This window comes from Anomaloglossus baeobatrachus, chromosome 9, assembly GCF_048569485.1.
Source record: "Anomaloglossus baeobatrachus isolate aAnoBae1 chromosome 9, aAnoBae1.hap1, whole genome shotgun sequence".
Lineage (NCBI taxonomy): Eukaryota > Metazoa > Chordata > Amphibia > Anura > Aromobatidae > Anomaloglossus > Anomaloglossus baeobatrachus.
Window position 1 is genome coordinate 228,082,639 of NC_134361.1, and position 20,462 is coordinate 228,103,100.

A 20,462-nucleotide genomic window follows, 5' to 3' on the forward strand; every position below is an offset into this window, starting at 1 on the left:
TATATATATATATATATATATATATATATATATATATATATATATATATATATATATATATATATATATATATATGCGCGCACACACACACTCTCTGAGTGTAATAAATAAGTATTGAACACACTGCCAATTTTCTGAGTAACTACATTTCTATAGGTGCTGTTGGCACGAACCTCTCACCAGATGTCAGTAACAACCCATCCAATCCGCACAGGCAAAGACAACAAACCATAGATGTCCATATGTTTAGTGAAGTGTAATAATGAGAAATTGCATAGAGAAAAAGTATTGAACACCTGAAGAAATAAGGTGCAAAAAGTCAGGAAAAGTCATGACACCAGCTAAAATCTATCAGTAATTAGAAAGCAATGCTGCCACTTAGTAACAAATAATATCAGCCAGTTCAACTGATGGCCGATAAAAAGGTGTCTAATTACCAAGGTGCCACACAAGAAACATCTCATGATGGGTAAAACTAGTGAGCTGTCTCAAGACTTTAACAACCTTATTGTTACAAAACATACTGATGGCATTGGTTACAGAATTTCTAAACTAGTGAAGGTTCCAATGAGCACTGTTTTGGGGCCATAATCTGCAAGTGGAAAAAGCATTTCCTCATAAACCTGCCATGGCCAGGTGCTCCCCACAAGATTTCAGACAGATGAGTGAAAAGAATTATCAGAAGAGTTGTCTAAGAGCCAAGGACACCTGTGGAGATCTGCAGAAAGACCTGGAACAGCAGGTACAATTGTTTCAGAGAAAAGAAAAAGTAATGCACGCTCCTGTATGCATGCTCCTGTATGCACGTTCCTGTATGCACGCTCACCACACAAGACTCTATTCCTGATCAAAAACCAGGCTCAAGCCCGTTTAAAATTTACTCAACAACATTTAGACAAACCTGTGAAATACTGGAGAATATATTTTGGTCAGATGAGAACAAAACTGAACTCTTTGGAGGCCATAACACACCATGTTTGGAGGCCAAAAGGCAAACCACCCCAAACACCAACAGTGAAGTGTGGAGGTGGGAACATCATGGTGTGGGGCTGTTTTTCAGCAGACGGCACTGGCAAACTTCATATAACTGAAGGAAGGATGAATGGACAAATGTACCGAGACATTCCTGATAAAAACCTGCTGCCATCAACCAGGATGATGAAGATGAAGCGAGGGCGGACATTTCAGCAACACAATGATCCCAAAAACACAGCCAAGGAACCTCTAAATTGTTTTCAGAGAAAGGAAATAAATCTGCTAGAATGGCCGGGGCTGAATCCAATAGAAAATGTCTGGAAGGAAGTAAATCTCAGAGTTCATAGAAGGAGCCAGGATCTGCAGGATGTGAGGAGTGTGTGCGGAAGAGTGGGCCAAATCCCACCCGAGCAATGCAGGCGACTAGTGTCTCCATACAGGATGTGAGGAGTGTGTGCGGAAGAGTGGGCCAAATCCCACCCGAGCAATGCAGGGACTAGTGTCTCCATACAGGATGTGAGGAGTGTGTGCGGAAGAATGGGCCAAAATCCACCTGAGCAATGCAGGGACTAGTGTCTCCATACAGGATGTGAGGAGTGTGTGCGGAAGAATGGGCCAAAATCCACCTGAGCAATGCAGATGACTAGTGTCTCCATACAGGATGTGAGGAGTGTGCGGAAGAGTGGGCCAAATCCCACCCGAGCAATACAGGGACTAGTGTCTCCATACAGGATGTGAGGAGTGTGTGCGGAAGAATGGGCCAAAATCCACCTGAGCAATGCAGGTGACCAGTGTCTCCATACAGGATGTGAGGAGTGTGTGCGGAAGAATGGGCCAAAATCCACCTGAGCAATGCAGGGACTAGTGTCTCCATACAGGATGTGAGGAGTGTGTGCAGAAGAATGGACCAAAATCCACCTGAGCAATGCAGGCGACTAGTGTCTCCATACAGGATGTGAGGAGTGTGTGCGGAAGAATGGTCCAAAATCCACCTGAGCAATGCAGGTGACTAGTGTCTCCATACAGAATGTGAGGAGTGTGTGCGGAAGAATGGGCCAAAATCCACCTGAGCAATGCAGGCGACCAGTGTCTCCATACAGGATGTGAGGAGTGTGTGCAGAAGAATGGACCAAAATCCACCTGAGCAATGCAGGCGACTAGTGTCTCCATACAGGATGTGAGGAGTGTGTGCGGAAGAATGGGCCAAAATCCACCTGAGCAATGCAGGCGACCAGTGTCTCCATACAGGATGTGAGGAGTGTGTGCGGAAGAATGGGCCAAAATCCACCTGAGCAATGCAAAGACTAGTGTCTCCATACAGGATGTGAGGAGTGTGTGCGGAAGACTGGACCAAAATCCACCTGAGCAATGCAGGTGACTAGTGTCTCCATACAGGATGTGAGGAGTGTGTGCGGAAGAATGGGCCAAAATCCACCTGAGCAATGCAGGCGACTAGTGTCTCCATACAGGATGTGAGGAGTGTGTGCGGAAGAATGGGCCAAAATCCACCTGAGCAATGCAGGTGACTAGTGTCTCCATACAGGATGTGAGGAGTGTGTGCGGAAGAATGGACCAAAATCCACCTGAGCAATGCAGGTGACTAGTGTCTCCATACAGGATGTGGAGTGTGTGCGGAAGAATGGGCCAAAATCCACCTGAGCAATGCAGGCGACTAGTGTCTCCATACAGGATGTGAGGAGTGTGTGCGGAAGAATGGGCCAAAATCCACCTGAGCAATGCAGGTGACCAGTGTCTCCATACAGGATGTGAGGAGTGTGTGTGGAAGAATGGGCCAAAATCCACCTGAGCAATGCAGGCGACTAGTGTCTCCATACAGGATGTGAGGAGTGTGTGCGGAAGAATGGGCCAAAATCCACCTGAGCAATGCAGGTGACTAGTGTCTCCATACAGGATGTGAGGAGTGTGTGCGGAAGAATGGACCAAAATCCACCTGAGCAATGCAGGTGACTAGTGTCTCCATACAGGATGTGGAGTGTGTGCGGAAGAATGGGCCAAAATCCACCTGAGCAATGCAGGTGACTAGTGTCTCCATACAGGATGTGAGGAGTGTGTGCGGAAGAATGGGCCAAAATCCACCTGAGCAATGCAGGTGACTAGTGTCTCCATACAGGATGTGAGGAGTGTGTGCGGAAGAATGGGCCAAAATCCACCTGAGCAATGCAGGTGACTAGTGTCTCCATACAGGATGTGGAGTGTGTGCGGAAGAATGGGCCAAAATCCACCTGAGCAATGCAGGTGACCAGTGTCTCCATACAGGATGTGAGGAGTGTGTGTGGAAGAATGGGCCAAAATCCACCTGAGCAATGCAGGCGACTAGTGTCTCCATACAGGATGTGAGGAGTGTGTGCGGAAGAATGGGCCAAAATCCACCTGAGCAATGCAGGTGACTAGTGTCTCCATACAGGATGTGAGGAGTGTGTGCGGAAGAATGGACCAAAATCCACCTGAGCAATGCAGGTGACTAGTGTCTCCATACAGGATGTGGAGTGTGTGCGGAAGAATGGGCCAAAATCCACCTGAGCAATGCAGGTGACTAGTGTCTCCATACAGGATGTGAGGAGTGTGTGCGGAAGAATGGGCCAAAATCCACCTGAGCAATGCAGGTGACTAGTGTCTCCATACAGGATGTGAGGAGTGTGTGCGGAAGAATGGACCAAAATCCACCTGAGCAATGCAGGTGACTAGTGTCTCCATACAGGATGTGGAGTGTGTGCGGAAGAATGGGCCAAAATCCACCTGAGCAATGCAGGCGACTAGTGTCTCCATACAGGATGTGAGGAGTGTGTGCGGAAGAATGGGCCAAAATCCACCTGAGCAATGCAGGTGACCAGTGTCTCCATACAGGATGTGAGGAGTGTGTGTGGAAGAATGGGCCAAAATCCACCTGAGCAATGCAGGCGACTAGTGTCTCCATACAGGATGTGAGGAGTGTGTGCGGAAGAATGGGCCAAAATCCACCTGAGCAATGCAGGCGACTAGTGTCTCCATACAGGATGTGAGGAGTGTGTGCGGAAGAATGGACCAAAATCCACCTGAGCAATGCAGGTGACTAGTGTCTCCATACAGGATGTGAGGAGTGTGTGCGGAAGAATGGACCAAAATCCACTTGAGCAATGCAGGTGACTAGTGTCTCCATACAGGATGTGGAGTGTGTGCGGAAGAATGGGCCAAAATCCACCTGAGCAATGCAGGTGACTAGTGTCTCCATACAGGATGTGAGGAGTGTGTGCGGAAGAATGGCCCAAAATCCACCTGAGCAATGCAGGTGACTAGTGTCTCCATACAGGATGTGAGGAGTGTGTGCGGAAGAATGGGCCAAAATCCCACCTGAGCAATGCAGGCGACTAGTGTCTCCATACAGGATGTGAGAAGTGTGTGCGGAAGAATGGGCCAAAATCCACCTGAGCAATGCAGGTGACTAGTGTCTCCATACAGGATGTGAGGAGTGTGTGCGGAAGAATGGGCCAAAATCCACCTGAGCAATGCAGGTGACTAGTGTCTCCATACAGGATGTGAGAAGTGTGTGCGGAAGAATGGACCAAAATCCACCTGAGCAATGCAGGCGACTAGTGTCTCCATACAGGATGTGAGGAGTGTGTGCAGAAGAATGGGCCAAAATCCACCTGAGCAATGGAGGGACTAGTGTCTCCATACAGGATGTGAGGAGTGTGTGCGGAAGAATGGGCCAAAATCCACCTGAGCAATGCAGGTGACTAGTGTCTCCATACAGGATGTGAGGAGTGTGTGCGGAAGAATGGGCCAAACTCCACCTGAGCAATGCAGGTGACTAGTGTCTCCATACAGGATGTGAGAAGTGTGTGCGGAAGAATGGACCAAAATCCACCTGAGCAATGCAGGCAACTAGTGTCTCCATACAGGATATGAGGAGTGTGTGCGGAAGAATGGGCCAAAATCCATCTGAGCAATGCAGGCGACTAGTGTCTCCATACAGGATGTGAGGAGTGTGTGCGGAAGAATGGGCCAAAATCCACCTGAGCAATGCAGGCGACTAGTGTCTCCATACAGGATGTGAGGAGTGTGTGTGCGGAAGAATGGGCCAAAATCCACCTGAGCAATGCAGGGACTAGTGTCTCCATACAGGATGTGAGGAGTGTGTGCGGAAGAATGGGCCAAAATCCCACCTGAGCAATGCAGGGACTAGTGTCTCCATACAGGATGTGAGGAGTGTGTGCGGAAGAATGGGCCAAAATCCACCTGAGCAATGCAGGTGACCAGTGTCTCCATACAGGATGTGAGGAGTGTGTGCGGAAGAATGGGCCAAAATCCACCTGAGCAATGCAGGGACTAGTGTCTCCATACAGGATGTGAGGAGTGTGTGCGGAAGAATGGGCCAAAATCCACCTGAGCAATGCAGGTGACTAGTGTCTCCATACAGGATGTGAGGAGTGTGTGCGGAAGAATGGACCAAAATCCACCTGAGCAATGCAGGTGACTAGTGTCTCCATACAGGATGTGAGGAGTGTGTGCAGAAGAATGGCCAAAATCCACCTGAGCAATGCAGGTGACTAGTGTCTCCATACAGGATGTGAGGAGTGTGTGCGGAAGAATGGGCCAAAATCCACCTGAGCAATGCAGGTGACTATTGTCTCCATACAGGATGTGAGGAGTGTGTGCGGAAGAATGGGCCAAAATCCACCTGAGCAATGCAGGTGACTAGTGTCTCCATACAGGATGTGAGGAGTGTGTGCAGAAGAATGGGCCAAAATCCACCTGAGCAATGCAGGTGACTAGTGTCTCCATACAGGATGTGAGGAGTGTGTGTGCGGAAGAATGGGCCAAAATCCCACCTGAGCAATGCAGGCGACTAGTGTCTCCATGCAGGATGTGAGGAGTGTGTGCAGAAGAATGGGCCAAAATCCACCTGAGCAATGCAGGTGACTAGTGTCTCCATACAGGATGTGAGGAGTGTGTGTGCGGAAGAATGGGCCAAAATCCCACCTGAGCAATGCAGGCGACTAGTGTCTCCATACAGGATGTGAGGAGTGTGTGCAGAAGAATGGGCCAAAATCGACCTGAGCAATGCAGGGACCAGTGTCTCCATATAGGATGTGAGGAGTGTGTGCAGAAGAATGGACCAAAATCCACCTGAGCAATGCAGGCGACTAGTGTCTCCATACAGGATGTGAGGAGTGTGTGCGGAAGAATGGACCAAAATCCACCTGAGCAATGCAGGCGACTAGTGTCTCCATACAGGATGTGAGGAGTGTGTGCAGAAGAATGGGCCAAAATCCACCTGAGCAATGCAGGTGACTAGTGTCTCCATACAGGATGTGAGGAGTGTGTGCGGAAGAATGGGCCAAAATCCACCTGAGCAATGCAGGTGACTAGTGTCTCCATACAGGATGTGAGAAGTGTGTGCGGAAGAATGGACCAAAATCCACCTGAGCAATGCAGGCGACTAGTGTCTCCATACAGGATGTGAGGAGTGTGTGCAGAAGAATGGGCCAAAATCCACCTGAGCAATGGAGGGACTAGTGTCTCCATACAGGATGTGAGGAGTGTGTGCGGAAGAATGGGCCAAAATCCACCTGAGCAATGCAGGTGACTAGTGTCTCCATACAGGATGTGAGGAGTGTGTGCGGAAGAATGGGCCAAAATCCACCTGAGCAATGCAGGTGACTAGTGTCTCCATACAGGATGTGAGGAGTGTGTGCGGAAGAATGGGCCAAACTCCACCTGAGCAATGCAGGCGACTAGTGTCTCCATACAGGATGTGAGGAGTGTGTGCAGAAGAATGGGCCAAAATCCACCTGAGAAATGCAGGTGACCAGTGTCTCCATACAGGATGTGAGGAGTGTGTGCAGAAGAATGGGCCAAAATCCACCTGAGCAATGCAGGCGACTAGTGTCTCCATACAGGATATGAGGAGTGTGTGCGGAAGAATGGGCCAAAATCCACCTGAGCAATGCAGGCGACTAGTGTCTCCATACAGGATGTGAGGAGTGTGTGCGGAAGAATGGGCCAAAATCCACCTGAGCAATGCAGGCGACTAGTGTCTCCATACAGGATGTGAGGAGTGTGTGCGGAAGAATGGGCCAAAATCCGCCTGAGCAATGCAGGCGACTAGTGTCTTCATACAGGATATGAGGAGTGTGTGCGGAAGAATGGGCCAAAATCCACCTGAGCAATGCAGGGGACTAGTGTCTCCATACAGGATGTGAGGAGTGTGTGCAGAAGAATGGGCCAAAATCCACCTGAGCAATGCAGGGACTAGTGTCTCCATACAGGATGTGAGGAGTGTGTGTGCGGAAGAATGGGCCAAAATCCACCTGAGCAATGCAGGTGACTAGTGTCTCCATACAGGATGTGAGGAGTGTGTGCGGAAGAATGGGCCAAAATCCACCTGAGCAATGCAGGCGACTAGTGTCTCCATACAGGATGTGAGGAGTGTGTGCGGAAGAATGGGCCAAACTCCACCTGAGCAATGCAGGTGACTAGTGTCTCCATACAGGATGTGAAGAGTGTGTGCAGAAGAATGGGCCAAAATCCACCTGAGCAATGCAGGCGACTAGTGTCTCCATACAGGATGTGAGGAGTGTGTGAGGAAGAATGGGCCAAAATCCACCTGAGCAATGCAGGCGACTAGTGTCTCCATACAGGATGTGAGGAGTGTGTGCGGAAGAATGGGCCAAAATCCACCTGAGCAATGCAGGCGACTAGTGTCTCCATACAGGATGTGAGAAGTGTGTGCGGAAGAATGGGCCAGAATCCACCTGAGCAATGCAGGGACTAGTGTCTCCATACAGGATGTGAGGAGTGTGTGCGGAAGAATGGGCCAAAATCCACCTGAGCAATGCAGGGACCAGTGTCTCCATACAGGATGTGAGGAGTGTGTGCGGAAGAATGGACCAAAATCCACCTGAGCAATGCAGGCGACTAGTGTCTCCATACAGGATGTGAGGAGTGTGTGCGGAAGAATGGGCCAAACTCCACCTGAGCAATGCAGGGACCAGTGTCTCCATACAGGATGTGAGGAGTGTGTGCAGAAGAATGGACAAAATCTACCTGAGCAATGCAGGCGACTAGTTTCTCCATACAGGATGTGAGGAGTGTGTGCGGAAGAATGGCCAAAATCTACCTGAGCAATGCAGGCGACTAGTGTCTCCATACAGGATGTGAGGAGTGTGTGCAGAAGAATGGACAAAATCTACCTGAGCAATGCAGGCGACTAGTGTCTCCATACAGGATGTGAGGAGTGTGTGCGGAAGAATGGGCCAAAATCCACCTGAGCAATGCAGGCGACTAGTGCCTCCATACAGGATGTGAGGAGTGTGTGCGGAAGAATGGACAAAATCTACCTGAGCAATGCAGGTGACTAGTGTCTCCATACAGGATGTGAGGAGTGTGTGCGGAAGAATGGGCCAAAATCCACCTGAGCAATGCAGGTGACCAGTGTCTCCATACAGGATGTGAGGAGTGTGTGCAGAAGAATGGGCCAAATCCACCTGAGCAATGCAGGTGACTAGTGTCTCCATACAGGATGTGAGGAGTGTGTGTGCGGAAGAATGGACCAAAATCCACCTGAGCAATGCAGATGACTAGTGTCTCCATACAGGATGTGAGGAGTGTGTGCGGAAGAATGGGCCAAAATCCACCTGAGCAATGCAGGGACCAGTGTCTCCATACAGGATCTGAGGAGTGTGTGCAGAAGAATGGCCAAAATCCACCTGAGCAATGCAGGCGACTAGTGTCTCCATACAGGATGTGAGGAGTGTGTGCGGAAGAATGGGCCAAAATCCACCTGAGCAATGCAGGGACTAGTGTCTCCATACAGGATGTGAGGAGTGTGTGCGGAAGAATGGACCAAAATCCACCTGAGCAATGCAGGGACTAGTGTCTCCATACAGGATGTGAGGAGTGTGTGCAGAAGAATGGACCAAAATCCACCTGAGCAATGCAGGGACTAGTGTCTCCATACAGGATGTGAGGAGTGTGTGCGGAAGAATGGACCAAAATCCACCTGAGCAATGCAGATGACTAGTGTCTCCATACAGGATGTGAGGAGTGTGTGCGGAAGAATGGACCAAAATCCACCTGAGCAATGCAGATGACTAGTGTCTCCATACAGGATGTGAGGAGTGTGTGCGGAAGAATGGGCCAAAATCCACCTGAGCAATGCAGGTGACTAGTGTCTCCATACAGGATGTGAGGAGTGTGTGCGGAAGAATGGGCCAAAATCCACCTGAGCAATGCAGGGACTAGTGTCTCCATACAGGATGTGAGGAGTGTGTGCGGAAGAATGACCAAAATCCACCTGAGCAATGCAGGTGACTAGTGTCTCCATACAGGATGTGAGGAGTGTGTGCAGAAGAATGGACCAAAATCCACCTGAGCAATGCAGGTGACTAGTGTCTCCATACAGGATGTGAGGAGTGTGTGTGCGGAAGAATGGACCAAAATCCACCTGAGCAATGCAGATGACTAGTGTCTCCATACAGGATGTGAGGAGTGTGTGCGGAAGAATGGCCAAATCCACCTGAGCAATGCAGGTGACTAGTGTCTCCATACAGGATGTGAGGAGTGTGTGCGGAAGAATGGACCAAAATCCACCTGAGCAATGCAGGCGACTAGTGTCTCCATACAGGATGTGAGGAGTGTGTGCGGAAAATGGCCAAAATCCACCTGAGCAATGCAGATGACTAGTGTCTCCATACAGGATGTGAGGAGTGTGTGCGGAAGAATGGCCAAATCCACCTGAGCAATGCAGATGACTAGTGTCTCCATACAGGATGTGAGGAGTGTGTGCGGAAGAATGGGCCAAAATCCACCTGAGCAATGCAGGTGACTAGTGTCTCCATACAGGATGTGAGGAGTGTGTGCAGAAGAATGGGCCAAAATCCACCTGAGCAATGCAGGTGACTAGTGTCTCCATACAGGATGTGAGGAGTGTGTGCGGAAGAATGGACCAAAATCCACCTGAGCAATGCAGATGACTAGTGTCTCCATACAGGATGTGAGGAGTGTGTGCGGAAGAATGGCCAAATCCACCTGAGCAATGCAGGTGACTAGTGTCTCCATACAGGATGTGAGGAGTGTGTGCAGAAGAATGGACCAAAATCCACCTGAGCAATGCAGGCGTCTAGTGTCTCCATACAGGATGTGAGGAGTGTGTGCGGAAGAATGGACCAAAATCCACCTGAGCAATGCAGGTGACTAGTGTCTCCATACAGGATGTGAGGAGTGTGTGTGCGGAAGAATGGACCAAAATCCACCTGAGCAATGCAGGTGACCAGTGTCTCCATACAGGATGTGAGGGGTGTGTGCGGAAGAATGGACCAAAATCCACCTGAGCAATGCAGGTGACTAGTGTCTCCATACAGGAGGTGGTTTGAAGCTTCTTCACCAGCAAAGGCTTTTATGCAAAGTATTAAATACATTTTAGTAACGTGTTGGATACTTTTCCCTGGGTCATTTCTCATTACTTCACGTAATTCTCCAGGGTTTGACCCATCGTTTGGAGATCACCCCCCCAGACATGGAGAAGATGATGTCCGCTCTGCGTATGAGCGACCTGTCCACCGACGAGGAGGAGTACATGCGCGGCAAGATCAACTCCTACGAGAAGAAGATCGACAGCCTGATGTGTGAAGTGGGCACCCTGAAGAGCGAGGTAAGAGGACGGGCAAGGGGCCGGTGCCGTGCTGCATCGGCACGAGGATGACCTGCCGACCTCTGCAGGTGCAACAGCAGAAAAGGGACCAGTCCACCGAGCGGTACGAAGAGCGGCTGGCGGCGTCCAAGCGGGCACTGACCGCCAGGAACGAGGAGCTGAACGAGGTGTCGCTGGAACTGGCGGAGACGGAAAATGAAAACTCGCGCCTGAGGAGGAGCATTGACCGGATCAAGGAGGAGACTGACATTAGCTTGTAGGTATTAAGGGGATCGCCGATGAATGCTGACCCTCCCGATCCCGAGATCAGAGCCTTGTCGGAACGGAGCCGTGTCGGCGCACGTGCACCTCTGGGGATGGTCAAGCACCGGACTCTGCAATCTCCATCCATCTTAACCCAACTTAATAGTACATCCCATGTTTGATACAGGGGTGTGGAGTGGGCTCGCCCCATCATCCTCCTGTAGAAGCCATGATCAGAGCTTTCTCAGACTACTGCTATTTAACCATTTGAATGGCAGGCGATATATTGGAGCGAGTAGCAAAGTTCCGGCTCCGAAGTCAATCTAGTAGAGGAGTTTGCTCTTATTCCGCAGCACCGACCAGTCAAGTCTGTGCTGCACTAAGCTAGGCAGCATCCCACTCATTGCTCTTAGCTCCCGCCTTCCGAGCTGCAAAGTCCTATGACTCTCGCTCATGTACTGAAGATGGCTGACGAGCAGGACACGGACTAGTTTAGCCCAGCACAGACTTGAGTGGTCGGTGCTGCGGAATAACAGCAAACATCACTACTTGAATAAGGTAGAAGAACCATTATTATGCAGGACCAGGCAGTTTAATGGTTCTTCTAAGTCACTCCAGTAGAGGTGTTTGCTCTTATTCCACAGCACCGACCACTCAAGTCTGTGCTGCACTAAACTAGGCAGTGTCCCACTTTGTTGCTCTTAGCTCCCGATAGGCATCAGAGCTGTAAGGTCCTATGACTCTCACTCATGTACTGAAGATGGCTGGCAAGCAGGACATGGACTAGTTTAGTGCAGCACAGACTTAAGTGTTCGGTGCTGTGGAATAACAGCAAACACCTCTACTTGAGTGATTTAGAAGAACCATTAAACTGTCTGGTCCTGTATAATAATGGTTCTTCTAATTCTCTCTCGTAGAGGTGTCTCCTGTTATTCCGCAGCACCGACCACGCAAGTCTGTGCTGCACTAAACTTAGCAGCGTCCCGCTCGTTGCTCTTAGGTCCCAGCATTAGAGCTGTAAGGTCCTATGACTCTCGCTCATGTACTGAAAATGGCTGATGAGCAGGACACATCTAGTTTAGTGCAGCACAGACTTGATTGGTCGGTGCTGTGGAATAAGAGCAAACACCTCTCTACTGCATTGACTTAGAAGAATCATTATCATTCAGGACCATGCAGTTTAATGGTTCTTCTAAGTCACTCCAGTAGAGGTGTTTGCTCTTATTCCACAGCACCGTCCACTAAAGTCTGTGCTGCACTAAACTAGGCAGAGTCCCGCTCGTTGCTCTCAGCTCCCAGCTTCAGAGCTGTAAGCTCCTATGACTCTTGCTTATGTATTGAAGATGGCGGATCAGCAGGACACGGACTAGTTTAGAGCAGCACAGACTTGAGGGGTCGGTGCTGCAGATTATTTGTCATTAGAGCCGTTCATTAGCCGAAAGATGGGGGTTTAAACTTCTCAATATAAACCAAAATGTTTGCATTGATTGACAGGCGGGAGAAGCAGCAGCTGCAGCAGGAGAAGTCGCATCTGCTGTCAAAACTGGTGGAAGCCGAGATGGACGGGGCCGAGGCGGCGAGACAGGTTGATCAGCTGCGGGACACCATTAATCAGATGAGACATGTAAGTGATGAGCAGATCACCCGGCATTTCTATGGTGGTCCCCTAATAATGGAGACCCCCAAATTCTGAGGACTCCTATTATTTGCAGGAGAAGAGAATGACGAGTACAGACTACAACCTGCTCACCCGGCAGAAGGAAACCCTGCTGGAAAAGCTGAGCACATTCGAGGAGACCAACCGGTCACTGAGGACCCTGCTGAGGGAGCAGCACTGCCGGGAGGTGAGCGCCGAAAACAGCACCACCTGCACGAAGGGCAGCCACAAGGGGCATGCGAGGATGAAGCCGGGGGGACTCGGTGACTAAGCAGGCGAGCACAGCTGCTGCAGAACTGATTTCTTAAACCACCTGCAAAGGGAGAAGGTTCTAAGTCCTGGGTGTATCGGAAAGGTTCAGCTCAGAGACCCCAAATCTTTTCTCAGTAGACTGGCTTAACCTAGGGATTATACAGGATGAGAAAACATGGCTGCTCTCTTCCAGAAAAGCGTCACCCCTCTCTCCAGGATCAGGAACCGTGACTCCTGTAAGGGGCCCCGTGAGCAGAAGCCAGGATGGGGGCCTGGTCAGTGACCGCCCAGGCCCCTCCCCTTTCATCCCTCTGCTGACCAGGCCCCAGGGGGCGGGGTTACCATCAGGGCAATGAGGGGGGGCCCGGGTCACTCATAGAGAGCTGCCCTCTCTTCCTGCTCTGCACTGATTTATGTGATCGGTGCAGAGCAGGAAATGTATTAGACCAGAAAGGAGGCTGAGGTGAAGGACCTTCCAGGTCATCTGACTAACCATGTGTCTGATCACATGACCGGTGAAGTGGCAGGTCCTATTGTTCAGCTGCTGCAGCCCCCGTGCAGGTCCCACTGGCTCCTCTCCTGCTCTGCACCGATCAGGAACTGCAAGATGTGGTAATGTATAGTGTGTGTAACTGTGCATGTCGTCTGTCTCTTTCCCCCGTCTATCTCTTTCCCCCATCTGTCTCTTTCCCCCATCTGTCTCTTTCCCCCATCTGTCTCTTTCCCCCGTCTATCTCTTTCCCCGTCTGTCTCTTTCCCCGTCTGTCTCTTTCCCCCGTCTGTCTCTTTCCCCGTCTGTCTCTTTTCCCCCCGTCTGTCTCTTTTCCCCCCGTCTGTCTCTTTTCCCCCGTCTGTCTCTTTTCCCCCGTCTGTCTCTCTTTTCCCCCGTCTGTCTCTCTTTTCCCCCGTCTGTCTCTCTTTTCCCCCGTCTGTCTCTCTTTTCCCCCGTCTGTCTCTCTTTTCCCCCGTCTGTCTCTCTTTTCCCCCGTCTGTCTCTCTTTTCCCCCGTCTGTCTCTCTTTTCCCCCGTCTGTCTCTCTTTTCCCCCGTCTGTCTCTCTTTTCCCCCGTCTGTCTCTCTTTTCCCCCGTCTGTCTCTCTTTTCCCCCGTCTGTCTCTCTTTTCCCCCGCCTGTCTCTCTTTTCCCCCGCCTGTCTCTCTTTTCCCCCGCCTGTCTCTCTTTTCCCCCGCCTGTCTCTCTTTTCCCCCGCCTGTCTCTCTTTTCCCCCGCCTGTCTCTCTTTTCCCCCGCCTGTCTCTCTTTTCCCCCGCCTGTCTCTCTTTTCCCCCGCCTGTCTCTCTTTTCCCCCGCCTGTCTCTCTTTTCCCCCGCCTGTCTCTCTTTTCCCCCGCCTGTCTCTCTTTTCCCCCGCCTGTCTCTTTTTCTCTCTTTCTCCACCGATATCATCATATTACCTCACACATAAGCTTCTTACACTAACAATGTCCTTCATTGCCTATAGCAACCAATCACAGCTGCTATTAATGACCTGTAGCTTCCAGCTCTAGTGACTTTAATGTAAGCAGGTTTTTTGGCAAATAACTGTAAAGCGCAGGGTCAAATTTTCACCTCAAAACATAGTCTATGACGTTCCCTGAGTCACATGAGGCGTCTGTGCAAAATTTTGTGATTGCAAATTTAGCGGACACACACATACATTCAGCTTTATAATATACATATATATACATAATGGCACCAGAGAATCCTGACAGTGTGCAGTGTGCGCTGTGAGAATTCAGAAGTTTGCACATTCTCATGCTAGATACGGGGGAGTACCAAGCGAAAGGAAATCCTGTGTCTAGGGTGAGGGACCCCCGGGGCTACCGCTGGCCCCTGAGGTCCCGCACCACCCTAGATAGGTTCTGCACCCATTGACTTCTATGGGGGTTTGAGGTCTGGGGTCAAGTTCAGGTGCCAAGCTGAACTTTTAACTACAGTTTGACAGAACCAGCGAACCCGAACATCCAGGGGTCCGCTCATCCCTACTCCCGAATACTCCCCCCAGTCACTTATCATTATGTAACATAATTCTATACAGTAAAGTCACAGCCAGACATAGACGGCCAATAGGATTTATTATATGAAGATTTTGTCTAAATTCCCTGTCTGTATGTCTTTGGAGTGTGGGAGGAAACCGGAGACCCCGGAGGAAACCCCCGCAAACACGGGGAGAACATACAAACTCCTTGCAGATGGTGTCCTTGGTGGGATTTGAACCCAGGACCCCAGAGCTGCAAGACTGCAGTGCTTAACCACTGAGCCACCACAAGACTGCAGTGCTTAACCACTGAGCCGCCGCAAGACTGCGGTGCTGACCACTGAGCCGCCACAAGACTGCGGTGCTGACCACTAAGCCGCCACAAGACTGCGGTGCTAACCACTGAGCCACCACAAGACTGCAGTAATAACCACTGAGCCACCACAAGACTGCGGTGGTAACCACTGAGCCACCACAAGATTGCAGTGCTAACCACTGAGCCACCACAATACTACAGTGCTAACGACTGAGCCACCGTGCTGCCCGTATGAGTAATATGTGAGAACATGGTCTGGAGCTGCCGCTGATCTCAGGATCTCTGCACATGATGGGATCTGTCTCCATGGAGCGATGAGAATCTGTGGATCTTGATGGAAATGACCTGGAACTTGTGCAGATTTCTGGAAAGAGGAGACGACAAGATCTTACATCCCATCAACAGATTCCTCAAGACAATAGAAAAGAAGCCGATTGTAACCTCTCCTTCCATGAAGCGCAGGTCGCTCCGATCCAGTCCCTCAGTGCTTTATAGACTGGGCCCTTCTGTCTGTAAAAGGGAAAACAACAATTGCTATTATATTACATGTAATCTACAGATCATGGGGCGCAGAGAAGAGGACATGAGGGGAACGCACCGGCCGCTGTTTTGGGGAGTCCACGTTCATGGTCCTTCATGCTTGGTGAGAAGTGACCAAAGAGACCAGAACAACAGGAAGATAACGAGGATTTCTGTGAAGAGAAAATGACAAATCATTATATCCAGGGGCGTCACTAGGGTTCAATGGCCCCGCTGTAAGATTTGGACCCCCCCCTCCCTCCCCCCCAGCTTTCCCATGCTCTGCTTTACTGCTTTCCCTTCAGCACGCAGCTTTCCCATGTTCTGCTTTACCCCTTTCCCTTCAGCACACAGCTTTCCCATGCTCTGCTTTACCCCTTTCCCTCAGCACACAGCTTTCCCATGCTCTTCTATACATCTTTCTCTCAGCACCCAGCTTTCCCATGCTCTGCTATACATCTTCTCTCAGCACACAGCTTTCCCATGCTCTGCTTTACCCCTTTCCCTCAGCACGCAGCTTTCCCATGCTCTGCTTTACTGCTTTCCCTCAGCACGCAGCTTTCCCATGTTCTGCTTTACCCCTTTCCCTTCAGCACACAGCTTTCCCATGCTCTGCTTTACCCCTTTCCTTCAGCACGCAGGTTTCCCATGCTCTGCTTTACCCCTTTCCCTTCAGCACACAGCTTTCCCATGCTCTTCTATACATCTTTCTCTCAGCACCCAGCTTTCCCATGCTCTGCTATACATCTTCTCTCAGCACACAGCTTTCCCATGCTCTGCTATACATCTTTCTCTCAGCACCCAGCTTTCCCATGCTCTGCTATATACATATTCTCTCAGCACCCATCTTTCCCATGCTCTGCTATACATCTTTCTCTCAGCACCCAGCTTTCCCATGCTCTGCTTTACTGCTTTCCCTCAGCACCCAGCTTTTCCATGCTCTGCTTTACCCCTTTCCCTTCAGCACACAGATTGCCCATGCTCTGCTATACATCTTTCTCTCAGCACCCAGCTTTTCCATGCTTTGCTATAAATCTTTCCCTCAGCACCCAGCTTTCCTAATGCTTTGTTATATATTTTTCTTCGGCGCTCCATTGGGAGACCCAGACGATTGGGTGTATAGCACTGCCTCCGGAGGCCACACAAAGCAATTACACTAAAAAGTGTAAGGCCCCTCCCCTTCTGGCTATACACCCCCAGTGGGATCACTGGCTCACCAGTTTTCTGCTTTGTGCGAAGGAGGTCAGACATCCACGCATAGCTCCACTGTTTAGTCAGCAGTAGCTGCTGACTATATCGGATGGAAGAAAAGAAGGCCCATATAGGGCCCCCAGCATGCTCCCTTCTCACCCCACTTGCGGTTTGTAAGGTTGAGGTACCCATTGCGGGTACGGAGGCTGGAGCCCACATGCTGTTTTCCTTCCCCATCCCCCTGTGGGACTCTGAGGAAGTGGGATCTTACCGGCCACCAAGCCCTGAGGCCGGGCTCCATCCACAGACCCATAGAACCTGCTGGATGTGGAGCGGGAGTGCCGTTCAGGGACAAGGCCCTGCAACTTTCAGGTACTCTGTGTCCCCGTATGACAGGCCACGCACACCCCAGGCTTGCTGGGTGTGCTAGTGCGCCGGGGACTGTAGCGCTGTGCGCTGGGCTTATAGTCCCCGCAGATTACTGAGGGACTTTATGTGTGTGGATCGCCGCGCCGACCGCCCCTGGAGCGGCGGCGCAGCTGCGACTTGTAGTGCGCCGGGGACGCGCCGACCGCGCTTTTACGGCGGCGGCGCTTCTAACTTTAGTTCCCGGTTTGTTCTGCGGCCTAGCTCCGCTTCGTTAACGCCCCCCACCCTGTCAATCAGGGTAGGGGAGAGACGTTGTTCAATCGGCAGCGCCGAGGGCTGGAGCACGATTTACATGCTCCAGCCCTCTCACTGGGCACAGTAGGACACAGGCTTTGCGCTTTTTCTCTGTGCACGCCCTAGGCCCGCCCCCAGGCTTGCAGCTCCCCAGGACGCCGGCAGCCATTATACACATGCAGTCTGGCTGGAGAACGGACGCAGGCTCTGGGGGACCCAGGCTAGGGTTTTCTGGCGACCACACACCCGCGCTAAGCGGGCGGTAAGCAGCACATACGTGCGGCCCCACTAGTGCCACAGTGTTATATTTGTGTACTGTTTTTCGCTGTACCAGATATATTTATATATATATATACTGCACTGTTTGGTCGCTTCTTGGCTGTATACCCTATATTACTCTGGGGAGACAACAACATGTCATCCACAAAACGCAAGGGTGCCAAGGCAAGGGCTGCTTACACTGCTTGTACAGCATGTGGGGCTAATCTACCAGCAGGCTCCAACGACTCTCATTGTGTGCAATGTTCAGTCCCAGTGGCACTTCGTCAGCCAGAGCATATGGTGGTGGTAGCCCAGGCTGAGACGCCTGTGAACCCTGCCCCGGTGACGGGGACAGAATTTGCAGTCTTTGCTGATAAAATGTCTGTGACTATGGCAAAAATCCTGGAGACCTTGCAGTCCAGGCCAGTTGCTCAGACCATGGACACCGCTGTGTCTATGTTCCCCGGCCCCCCTCAGCTGGAATTAATCCGTAATTCAAGGGGGTCCCAGGCATCACAGGCTGAGGGCTCTGACTCCGATGACAGTCCCAGTCCGCCTAAGCGAGCTCGCTGGGAGAGACCCTCCATGTCATCACGCGGATCAGGGTCTCAGCGAGAAGGGTCTCTATATGATGACTCAGAGGAGGGTGATCAGGAGTCTAATCCTGACACCGCACTCAATTTGGATACGCCAGATGGTGACGCCATGGTAAATGACCTTATAGCGGCCATCAATAGGCTGTTGGACATTTCTCCCCCAGCCCCTTCAGCAGAGGAGGCAGCTGCACAGCAGGAGAAATTCCATTTCCTGTATCCCAAGCGTAAATTGAGTACTTTTCTGGACCACTCTGACTTCAGAGAATCCATCCAGAAACACAATACTTATCCGGACAAGCGTTTTTCTAAACGCCTTAAGGATACACGTTATCCTTTTCCCCCTGACGTGGTCAAACGCTGGACCCAGTGTCCAAAAGTGGACCCTCCAATATCCAGGCTTGCAGCTAGATCCATAGTTGCAGTGGAGGATGGGGCTTCACTTAAAGATGCCAATGACAGACAGATGGACCTTTGGTTGAAATCTGTCTATGAAGCTATCGGCGCGTCGTTTGCTCCAGCATTCGCGGCCGTGTGGGCGCTCCAAGCTATTTCAGCTGGTCTGGCACAGGTGGACTCTCTCATACGTCCAGCAGTGCCGCAAGTGGCGTCCTTAACTACACAAATGTCTGCGTTTGCGACCTACGCTATCAATGCGGTACTGGACTCTACGAGCCGTACCTCAATGGCATCCGCCAACTCTGTAGTTTTGCGCAGAGCCTTGTGGTTAAAAGAATGGAAAGCAGATTCTGCTTCTAAAAAATGTTTAACCAGCTTGCCATTATCTGGAGACAGACTGTTTGGTGAGCAATTGGCGGAAATCATTAAACAGTCCAAAGGTAAGGACTCCTCCTTACCCCAGCCCAGATCAAGCAAACCTCCACAGAGGAAGTGGCAGTCAAAGTTTCGGTCCTTTCGAGGCTCGGGCAAGCCCCAATTCTCCTCGTCCAAAGGGACTCAGAAAGAGCAAAGGAGCTCTGATTCCTGGCGGGCTCACTCACGCCCCAAGAAAGCAACCGGAGGTACCGCTTCCAAGGCGGCTGCCTCATGACTTTCGGCCGCCTCCCTCCGCATCCTCGGTCGGTGGCAGGCTCTCCCGCTTTTGCGACATTTGGCTGCCACAGGTCAAAGACCGGTGGGTAACAGACATTTTGTCTCACGGGTACAGGATAGAGTTCAGTTCTCGTCCTCCGCCTCGGTTCTTCAGAACTTCCCCACATCCCGACCGAGCAGATGCCCTTCTGCAGGCGGTGAATTCTCTAAGAGCAGAAGGAGTGGTGGTCCCTGTTCCTCTTCAGGAACGAGGTCAAGGTTTTTACTCCAATCTCTTTGTGGTGCCAAAAAAGGACGGCTCATTCCGTCCTGTTCTGGACCTAAAACTGCTCAACAAGCATGTGAACGCCAGGCGGTTCCGGATGGAATCCCTCCGCTCAGTCATTGCCTCAATGTCTCAAGGAGATTTCCTAGCATCAATAGACATCAAGGATGCTTATCTCCACGTGCCGATTGCTACAGAGCACCAACGCTTTCTACGCTTCGTGATAGGAGACGACCATCTTCAGTTCGTAGCTCTGCCATTTGGTCTGGCGACAGCCCCACGGGTGTTCACCAAGATCATGGCGGCAGTGGTAGCAGTCTTGCACTCTCAGGGACACTCTGTGATACCTTACTTGGACGATCTACTGGTCAAGGCACCCTCTCAAGAGGCATGCCAACTCAGCTTGACTGTTGCACTGGAGACTCTCCAGACGTTCGGGTGGATCATCAACTTCTCAAAGTCAAATCTGTCACCGACCCAATCACTAACGTATCTTGGCATGGAGTTTCATACTCTCTCAGCGATAGTGAAGCTTCCGCTGGACAAGCAGCGGTCTCTACAGACTGGGGTGCAAGCTCTCCTTCAAAGTCAGTCGCACTCCTTAAGACGCCTCATGCACTTCCTCGGGAAGATGGTGGCGGCAATGGAGGCGGTTCCGTTTGCGCAGTTTCATCTGCGCCCACTTCAATGGGACATTCTCCGCCAATGGGACGGGAAGTCAACATCCCTGGACAGGAAAGTCTCCCTTTCCCAGACGGCCAAGGACTCTCTGCAGTGGTGGCTTCTTCCCACCTCATTATCACAGGGAAGATCCTTCCTACCACCGTCTTGGGCGGTGGTCACGACA

The 20,462-nt window shown here is 51.1% G+C and overlaps 1 protein-coding gene across 3 annotated transcripts in view; it reads left to right on the forward strand.

Moving 5' to 3' along the window:
- The window catches only part of ODF2 (outer dense fiber of sperm tails 2), a 79,487-nt gene that overhangs the window by 5,104 nt on the left and 53,921 nt on the right, over positions 1-20,462 (forward strand). For all 3 annotated transcript variants that reach the window (XM_075324694.1, XM_075324697.1, XM_075324696.1), the window contains exons 4-7: positions 10,457-10,627; positions 10,696-10,883; positions 12,365-12,494; positions 12,583-12,714. In XM_075324694.1, the coding sequence (XP_075180809.1) occupies positions 10,457-10,627; positions 10,696-10,883; positions 12,365-12,494; positions 12,583-12,714 (621 nt within the window). The remainder of the gene's footprint in view (positions 1-10,456; positions 10,628-10,695; positions 10,884-12,364; positions 12,495-12,582; positions 12,715-20,462) is intronic.